The sequence below is a fragment of the Lactuca sativa genome, chromosome 5, assembly GCF_002870075.4.
Source record: "Lactuca sativa cultivar Salinas chromosome 5, Lsat_Salinas_v11, whole genome shotgun sequence".
Lineage (NCBI taxonomy): Eukaryota > Viridiplantae > Streptophyta > Magnoliopsida > Asterales > Asteraceae > Lactuca > Lactuca sativa.
This window is the reverse complement of record NC_056627.2, coordinates 362,207,748-362,217,368: the sequence shown is the minus strand read 5'-3', so window position 1 is coordinate 362,217,368 and position 9,621 is coordinate 362,207,748. Positions and strand designations below refer to the sequence as shown.

General features: G+C 38.4%; 1 protein-coding gene across 1 annotated transcript; it reads left to right on the top strand.

The window, feature by feature from the left end:
- Positions 1–2,522: 2,522 nt before the first annotated feature.
- On the top strand, positions 2,523–8,527 carry LOC111915112 (protein ENHANCED DOWNY MILDEW 2). The gene is made up of 17 exons (XM_023910800.3): positions 2,523–2,676; positions 3,330–3,789; positions 3,876–3,972; positions 4,043–4,090; positions 4,176–4,330; positions 4,415–4,517; positions 4,598–4,696; positions 4,776–5,023; positions 5,099–5,677; positions 5,749–5,998; positions 6,080–6,172; positions 6,264–6,305; positions 6,412–6,525; positions 6,603–6,674; positions 6,741–6,859; positions 6,988–7,057; positions 7,145–8,527. The coding sequence occupies exons 2-17, from the start codon at positions 3,377–3,379 to the stop codon at positions 8,372–8,374; spliced, it is 3,732 nt and encodes a 1,243-aa protein (XP_023766568.1). The 5' UTR covers positions 2,523–2,676; positions 3,330–3,376; the 3' UTR covers positions 8,375–8,527.
- The last annotated feature ends 1,094 nt before the right edge of the window (positions 8,528–9,621 follow it).

Here is a 9,621-nt window from a genome sequence, read left to right as displayed (position 1 = left end):
ATCGTAAGTACAGTGAAAGGACTCACTTCGCAAGAAATCGGGTAATCTCGAACTCAAATCACCAGTCTAGCCTCCGACTAACACATACGAAAATTATCCCTAATTAATCATGTCTCTTAAGAAGCTACACTAACCCTTCTACAAACCCACATAAGGGTAAAATACCATTTTACCCCTCGATGGACTTAATAGTCCACAAATTGACTAAACCCTAAAAGTTAACCAAAAGTCAATGACAGAGAGTACGCTGCGTGTACCAGCTCTCTACGTTGGGCGTACTCTCCAGTCATGCATGCATCGGGAATGCTCGCCCCCTACGTTGCGCGTACTGGGATTCTGCCCAGCGTACGTCCCGGTTTCACTCTTTCTACTCATTTGGTCTTAATCAATTAAGACCTTGGCTCATATCACAAATCTGGACTCCCTAATAGCTCTTACTCCATAAAGTCAGTGACTTTAAGCCTTTGCATGGCTGATATGGTCACAAACACACAAAACATCCAATCTCTTATCTCAAAAAGCTCATATCTCATGCATGGCTTCATTCCAACGTCCAATAATGGATTTTTATGACACTTCACCACTAAATACACTCAAAGGGGGTTGATCATAGTCTCTGGAGTACAACATCTCATGAAGTCTCCAACTTTTGGGACAAAACCCTAAAATACTCTACCATAATGCACAAAACGAAAGAGTGAGAAAGCTTTAAGCTTTATACCTCTATGTGAAGCTCCCAACACAGGTATGCTCATATCCAAGGGTCTGGACTCTCACTTCTTCTTCTCCAAAGCTTCTCATTCACTTCAAGAACACACAAAGACTCTCAAGGCTCTCAAATGCACTCACAAGCTCTAAGAACGAAAGCTAGGGTTTAGGAGGGTTTGTTGTCTGAGAATGGTGGCCAGGAATGAGGCCATCATATCCTTTATATAAGGGACTCACCCTAAATTAGGGTTTTCATTTTGGGCCTAGTACGCCCAGCGTACCCTCTGGTACGCCCAACGTACTAGGGGGCTTCTGCGTCAAAAGCACGCACATGAGTACGCTGAGCGTACACTCGCGTACGCCCCACGTACTCATTCACTACCTTTTCTCAATAAGGGGCTAAAATGGACAAGTACTCAAAGACCAAGGGTTACGAGGTATACCTGGACTCGGGATGTTACAATTAAATAATTATCCTCTCTCTCTCTCACCCCCTCTCTCTCTCTCCCTCTCTCTTTTTTTTTCTCTCTCTCTCTCAACACATTAAAACTAAACCAATCAACAACCCTCAAATTCACCCCAATTCAGGGATCTCAAAACACACACACACGAACACAAAATTTACCAAACCCAAGCACTCTATACCTCTCATCGAATTGCAAGACACCTACCGTATCTGGTGTTCTAATTTGGATCTCCTCGACCTTGTGCTCTGATCACGATTCCATCCTCACCACATCCATGTCCGATATCCTCTCATTTTTCTTTATGGTTTGGATCTCATATACGCAAGAATTATTTCACCAGGAATAAATTGAAGAATTTATTATTGGGTTTGGAGTTCACGAGAGAACTTGTGATGAATCAAGATCCTTCACAACACTAGAAAGAATCTCGGTTGCTACGCCCTCTTGTATCTTCATCCCCTTCTTCAAGAACTCGTTTCCCCATTTTAATTGATCTATAGTCACATCCCCACCCCACAAAATCCCCTTCATTAACTGACCTGTTCCTACAACAATCATCCCTGCAACAAACCCATTGTAATCCTCAACATTTTGTGCCAACGTCGTCCTATACGCCACCGCTTTAGCCTCCGCAAAACCACCATTATCTACGACCACTGTTGACGACACACTACTCTTGACCCCTCTCACCAAAAACACACTATACTTCTCCAAAACCCAATCAAATTCCTCTAACGGTCGTCCCTTGGCGGAGATGAATTATTTCTACTTCCCCGGAAGCAAGCTCGATGTTCTGTTGCTCGTCGATTAAGTGGATAATTGAACATGAGATCTTGATAACTGTTTCCTCATGGTTTTTTTTATGAAGAAGATGATCATATGAGAGAGAGAGAGAGAGAGAGAGAGAGAGAGAGAGAGAGAGAGAGAGAGAGAGAGAGAGAGAGAGAGAGAGAGAGAGAGAGAGAGTTATTTTCTTTTCTTTTTATTTTTAAATTAAAATAGTATTTAAAAAATTAAAGATTACATATAAAAAAGAAAGTAAAATGGTATGACCGTATTTTCAAGTTTTTTTGGATCAAAAACACAGAAAAACATTGATTTTAGACCTTATATGCAAACAAAAAACACAAAAAAACTATTTGTAGACGGTTATAGTAACCTTAATGGTGTAATATACAAAAAAAAAAAAAATATGCTTGGACAAACAAAAAACGTTATTACCCTCCTAAGTCATTATCCTATTTTTTTAATCCTAAATCATTATCCCATTTTTTTAACCAACCTTACAGATTTGTTTTTATGGCACAGGACTAATCTTGCATTTTGTTTTTATGGAATTAATTCCTTCCTAACGTAAAATGTGTAGCAGATTACGATCTTGCCCTCGCTGAACATTACCATACGCTTCATCGGGTAAACCTATACATCGTATTCATCATATTCTTGTTCAGCCGTGCACTGCGTCTTCTCCACTTCGTCATAGGGGTCGTCTGACGAGCAGGTGATTCCCACCTAATCTTCTGCACACAGTTCAATTTGATTTTAGATGCATTTTCTTTCGTTTTGAGTTAATTGTTGTCTTTGACCTTTACACACTAAGCATCTGCGTTGTTATGTATGTTATCATATTGAATTGGTTAATCATTTGCTCTAGATTTCTATCTTATAACCTATAATTCTTGGTTATCTTAGTAATACAAACTTAGTTTATCTCTGTTTTTTGTGAATTTGTTTGGTTAATATATCTTTTTTGTTGATTCATGAATCGCATAAGACAGAATAAACGCTAAAACCCTAATCTAGTCCTAAACTATACACAGCCTGTTATCGTCTTCTGTTTGTAAATTGCCAGTGAAAACCAAATATTTTCTGGGGGTTTCTTCAATCCATGGACAATAACAAGGGATACTGTCAACACCGTATGCACCCCCAGAGCATCTGATGGCTGGTTACCCTCCTGGGGCTGTCAACAGCTTTTCTTATGAACCCTAGTTTTGCAGTTGTGTTATTATAGCAACCCACAAGTCTGTTCCCTTTACTGACTGGATATTTTGCATGACTTGTGAAAACCTGGCAATCTTCTCTTGTTAAAACTTGTATGTATCTACCATGTACTCTTTCACTGAGGTGTGTGCATGTGTATTTTTTTTGTAGGTATTAAATATAGTGTTGTCTCATTGTGAGTGGGAGAAGCTTAGAACATGGCCTCATCAGATGATGAGGAAGAGACATTTGCAGATACTATCTCGGAATACTATTTCTGTGATGGGGATGATGAACCCCTTTCATTTTCAATATTACCTCTGCAATGGAATGAGAGTGAGAGTGAGAGTTCAAGCCCTACTACAGGAATCTTTTTGAGGGGCACTGCAGATAATGGTCTTCAAAAGCTATACAAAGCAGTGAAGGCATGGAAGTATGATTTATCAAAATCTAATCCCGAGATTTCAGTGCTTTCCAAAGATAACCATTGGATTAAGCTTCAAAAGCCTAGAAAGAGTTTTGAAAATGAGATTAAGACAATTCTGATTACTGTGCATTGCCTATCCTACTTGAAAAGAAAACCAGAAGCATCAGGGAAATCTCTGTGGGACCACCTCTCTAAAGTTTTCAGGTATCTGCATTTGTTGTTGTTGTTGTTGTTTTGTAGTCTTTATTGGTATCAGTTTGTTAGGACCATCTCTTTTTTTCATTTTGCAGTTTGCATGATGCCAGGCCTTCAGAGAATGATTTGAGAGGTCATATGAGCTTCATTAGAGATGCCGTAGACAGGGATGAAACATTGGCGAAATCCAAGGTTTGTCTTGTTTATGTTTTGTATTCTTTGAGATCTTTTTGACGATTAACAAAATTGCTGAATCCAACAGTTTTTGGCTGCATTTTTGGAGAATCCCAGAAAGAGGAAAGTTTCTGAGGTATGTATAATCTTTGCTTTCTGGTTGTTCCTTATTGATCCATCATGCTGTTTTAATATTCTGGAAATAACCGACTGGCTTACAGGAGGCTGAAACTGCTACAAAGCCGAGCTTTATAGTTGATGATGCAAATGATGATGACTTTGTCACAGAGGCCAATGAAGATAGTGAGTCGGATGAAGAGGAGGATCCTTTTGATTCAGTTTGTGCTATATGTGATAATGGTGGTACACTTACCTGGTACTACCTGCTACTTGCATGTGTTTTTTTTTTTTTTTCTTTTTCATTTGATAGTCTTCTGATGTATTTCACCATCCACTGCAGTTGTGACGGGAAATGTTTTAGGTCATTTCATGCAACCCCAGATACTGAGGAGGCAGAAGAATCCAATTGTAAATCTCTTGGCCTAACTCCTGACCAAGTGAAGGTGTTCCAACTCTTTATATTCATAAATGTTTTTTTCTTTCCTTTTTCTCAGTTAATTTCTTTTTATGTTTCCTTTTGCAGAGAACACAACAATTCCTGTGTGATAATTGTTTGTATAGCCAACACCAATGCTCTGTTTGTGGTAAACTAGGGTCTTCTGATAAATCTTCTGGTGCTGAGGTGTGTAATACTTGAGTCAACCCATTTTTCATAGTATTATATTTTAATTTAAAAACTTCTGTATGGCCATGTTGTTCAGGTTTTTCGTTGTAGTTCTGCAACTTGTGGCCACTTTTATCACCCAAAATGTGTAGCAAAGATTCTACAGCCGAATGTTGAAGCTGAACAGAAGAATCTTCTAGAAAAAATCGGTGCAGGGGAACCATTCATATGCCCTGCCCACAAATGCGATGTCTGTAAGCAAACAGAAAATGAAAAAGTGAAAGACTTGCAGTTTGCTATTTGCAGGCGATGTCCAAAATCATACCACAGGAAATGCTTACCAAGGTAGTCTTGTTTCTGTTTCTGTGTCTGTCTCTGTTTCTTGTTTCATATCTTCTGATGATACTTGTGGTTTTACAGGGGTATTATGTTTGAGTCTCAAGCTGGTGATGATGACATAGTCCGAGCTTGGGATGATCTTTTGGGTAAATCCCGTGCATTGATATATTGCTTAAATCATGATATTGATAAGAAGCTCGGGACCCCTGCAAGAACCTTAATATTTCGAATTAATCGCCATAGCATTAGCAAGATGGATCAACCATCAAAACTGCCATTGAAGAAGAAGGAAACATTAGATACAGATTCAGAATACACAAGCAAGAAGCCTGTTACTGTTATCAAGTCACAGAAAGGTGGCGAAAAATCTTCAGCCACTAAAATGGAAGATTCTTCTTCCAAGAAGAGAGCAGCAGTTGGGTCGGTGCCCTTGAAGAAGAAGAAGAAACTAGCAGACACCTCTCTATCTCTAAGGAGGTCTTTGTCAGCAAAAATCAAGATGCCTAGCCCTAGCTCAAATGATGGTCAACCTAGCTTGGGGTGTAGATTGTTTGAATATATGAATAAAGGAATGGAACCAAACAATTTGGAGAAGGATGACATGTCAGTTGATGAGAGCAAGCAAATTTCATCTCCTATAGATGAAGAATCAAAACAGAGGTGTGTACTTCATTGTAAACCATCATATCATATCATGTCATATATTTTAATTTTTTATGCATTAATTACAGAATATTGGATCTGATGAAAGATGCTGCTTCCTCTATTACACTGGAGGAGGTGAAGAGGCACCACACAGAGAAAGTACCATCAACACATGCAATTTCATCAAGAGTGGACAAATCCATCATCTTGGGCAGAGTGGAAGGTGCTGTGGAGGCTCTTCATGTAGCTTTGAAGAAGCTTGAAGAAGGATGCAGTCTTGAAGATGCAATGGCTGTCTGTGAGCCTGGTGTTCTTGACCAGTTAATGAGGTGGAAGGTACATATGATATTTTAATCTTCAAAATCTGTTTCATCATGTTCTTTCTGTTTTCATCATCATTTTCTTTCATGCATGCAGGATAAGCTCAAAGTCTACCTTGCACCATTTCTGCATGGCATGCGTTATACATCTTTTGGTCGTCATTTTACAAAAGTGGAAAAGCTGGAGAAGGTCATTGTTGTCATTTACTTTTTCTTTTATTTATTTATTAAGGGAGAGAGAGGCTAATGTAGTTTGTGTTGGCACCTCTGTGACATGACAGATTGTTGAGAAGCTCAAATATTATGTTGAAGATGGTGACACAGTAAGTTTACCTTACCTAGTTACCTTACCTGATGAGAATTGAATTTGCTATTTTATTTGTCTGTTGTGGTACGTATTATTCTATTTCTATCCTTATGCATATGCAGGTGGTTGATTTTTGCTGTGGGGCAAATGACTTCAGTTTCCTTATGAAGAAACACCTTGATGAGATGGGAAAAAACAAGTGCTCTTTCAAAAATTACGATATTACCAGACCAAAGGTATATGCTTCCCTCTGTTAATATATTTTTGGATTTGTTGATTCATTAGTATTTTGCTATTGCTGTTTTGTTTGCAGAATGATTTCTACTTTGAGAGGAGGGATTGGATGTCTGTTCGTCCAAACGAATTGCCAAAAAGCTTTAAATTGGTAAAGATCATGTTGATTCCTTTTCTTTTTAGTTTGTGTTTCTTATAAAATATATTCTTTGAGCAGATCATGGGACTAAACCCTCCATTTGGGAAAAATGCTGCTCTTGCAAATCAGTTTATACAACAGGCAGTTAAATTTATGCCTAAGCTTATCATTCTTATTGTTCCCCCTGAAACTGAAAGGTATCATAATATATATGCTTGTGTAAATACTAATAGTTACAAAGACAAATAGACCTGTTGCCCATAATCTATAAGATGAGCAACGTTGTCTATAAATATTTACACATGTTATGTATGTGTGTGAGCAGGTTAGATAGTGAAAAGCAGAAATGTCCATATGATCTAGTCTGGGAGGATGCTGAATTGTTAGCTGGGAAGGTACGTACATCCTTTCCTTTGCTTTTTTTTTCAGTCATTTTATGTTTGATATGTTGATTGCTGATTTAGATATTTAATTTTATTCAGTCATTTTATCTTCCTGGATCGATTGATGTGAATGCAAAGCAAATGGATCAATGGAACAATACTACACCAGTCCTGTACCTGTGGAGTCGTCCAGATTGGACAAACAAGCATAAAAGTATCGCCCAACAGCATGGCCATATACATACACAACCCCGAGCTGATGAAAATCTGCTTCAAAACGAGAAGAATGACATACAAGTGGTGGATCTTCCTCTTCCTCTTCCTGTTCCCCTTATCCTTGATGATCTTCCAACAGATAAAACAAAAAAGGAAAGGGAAACCCCTAAAAAGAAGCAGCAGATCCAGTCCAATCAGACTTCATTTTCAAAAAAGAGAAGACGGAAACAAAAGGATAAACAATCTCAGAAGAAACTTAAACTTGAGGATAAATATTCTCGTGGTCAAGGTCAAGATGAAGACGATAAGCCAGTTCCTGAACCACCCCAGAAACTTGACATTAAGCATCCTTCCCCGGGTCCCACTCCCACTCTCATTGTTGAAGATGAAGCAAGTCACCGACATTTGGAGAGGAGGTATAACCCACCGCCACCTACCTCTGAGGTGATGGATTATAATAGCTCTGCCTCTCGCTCTCGGACTGATATACTAAGTCAATCGGTCAACCAACATCGCTACAATACCCCCACCCCCATCCCCATCCCCGCCACCACTGAAGAAGCACCACCTTACATGGGTGGTAGTGGTAGTGGTACAACATATAGGCGACCCGATTCTGCTAATAATAACAATAATCTTCCTACTCCTAGCAGCGGCTATTCGATGAGACCCGCTGAGGCTTCTGTTCAGTATCATCATAATCCGGGTCCAGGGGGGTATGATAGTAGGGGGGGATCTTATGTTGATGAGATGAGGGCAGGGGGTTCAAGGAGATATGGTGGTCATGATATGGCATCATATAATAACAGCAACAGGGCCGGCACATCTACAATGCAACGGTATGCGCCCAGGCTGGACGAGCTCAACCATACAAGGATGGGGCCAATGGACGACATGAATCACTCCAGAATGGGAAACTCCAGACGCCCTGAACCACCACCTATGCCTATGGGTATGGGTATGGGGAATAATAATAATAATAATAGGGGCTTCGGGGGTTATGGTCCACCCATGCATGGACCTGGCTTCGGTGCGGAGCCCATGGGGTTTGCCCCTGGTCCATACAACCCCTATTCACACCATAATTCCTCAGGTGGTTGGCTCAACGAGTAGTCTAGTCATTCAATACCTTCACTTTTGCATTTGCATCACCTGTTTGTTTGTTGGCTCACATATTCAACTCTACTTCTGTATTATTTTCATAATGTTTTTGAATACAACATAACAGGTATGTATGTATGGAGAACGACAGCTTATGGTTTTTCATTAGTATTATCAAAAAAAAAAATCCCTCAAAATTACATGTATATCATATGATATTAAGATTCCAAAAAAGTTATAAATATAGTTAAATAAAAATGTATATATATTGGAATAATAAGATTTGAATTCCACTATTAGAATTTTAGAAATCAAGTAAACTAAAACATCGTCCAAAGAAAATAATTTGCTAAAAGAAATTTTCTAACATGGATCCTAGCATTTACAGAGTGGCGCTGCTTACACCAGCTCATATGATGTGTAATTCTATTAAAATTAAATAGCATCTATAGACTAATATTAATATGAGGGTGGAAGGAGTTACTAGTAACCGGTCTCACGACAAAGGAAATGGTGTTCCAGTTCAAGTTCATCTTGTTACCGGCCAAGTTGTCAACCATTCGTTTTTCCATTTTTTCTTCTTTTCTTTGTTTCTTTCTTTGGGTTACACAACTCGTCCATCTCATTTCTCAAAATCTTTAAGACGCTCAATCTTATCTATTTTTTTTTCTCTCTCTCCCTAGTCAAACCCGATCAACCCTCTCTTCATTCCTCCCGCTCCTCTCTTTCCATCCCGACGTCTTGTTTTTAAAGAAAGGAAACGGAGGGAAAAGAAAGGAAGGGGAAGGGAAGAAAAATGGACTTCCCTTTCCTTTCACTTCATTCTCTCCCCCTCTTTTCCTATCATTTCATTTCTTTCCCTTTACTCTTATTCATTTCAAAAGTAGGCGGAAAGATTTCATGAAAAAAATAGGGTGTTTTTATTATGAAAAATTGTTTTCATTTTTTTAGAAAATGTTTTCAGAAAACAGGGTTGAGTTTTTATATTATTTTTAATAAAAAATTTAAAAAATGCGTTTGGTTGAAACCGAATGGAGTTTTCATTTTTCATTTTATAAATTTAAAAGACTTTAAAACTATAAAAATCAAATTTCTAATTTATATACGGTTTGATAAAAAAAATTCCATTTTCTTGGAAAAAATTTAAAAACTGAATCAATTGAACATGTTTTCAAAATTTTTATTTTCATGGAACACTAGAAAATTTAACATAACCAAATGCATGTTAAGCTTTTTCTTTCCAATCCTTCCATTTTCTT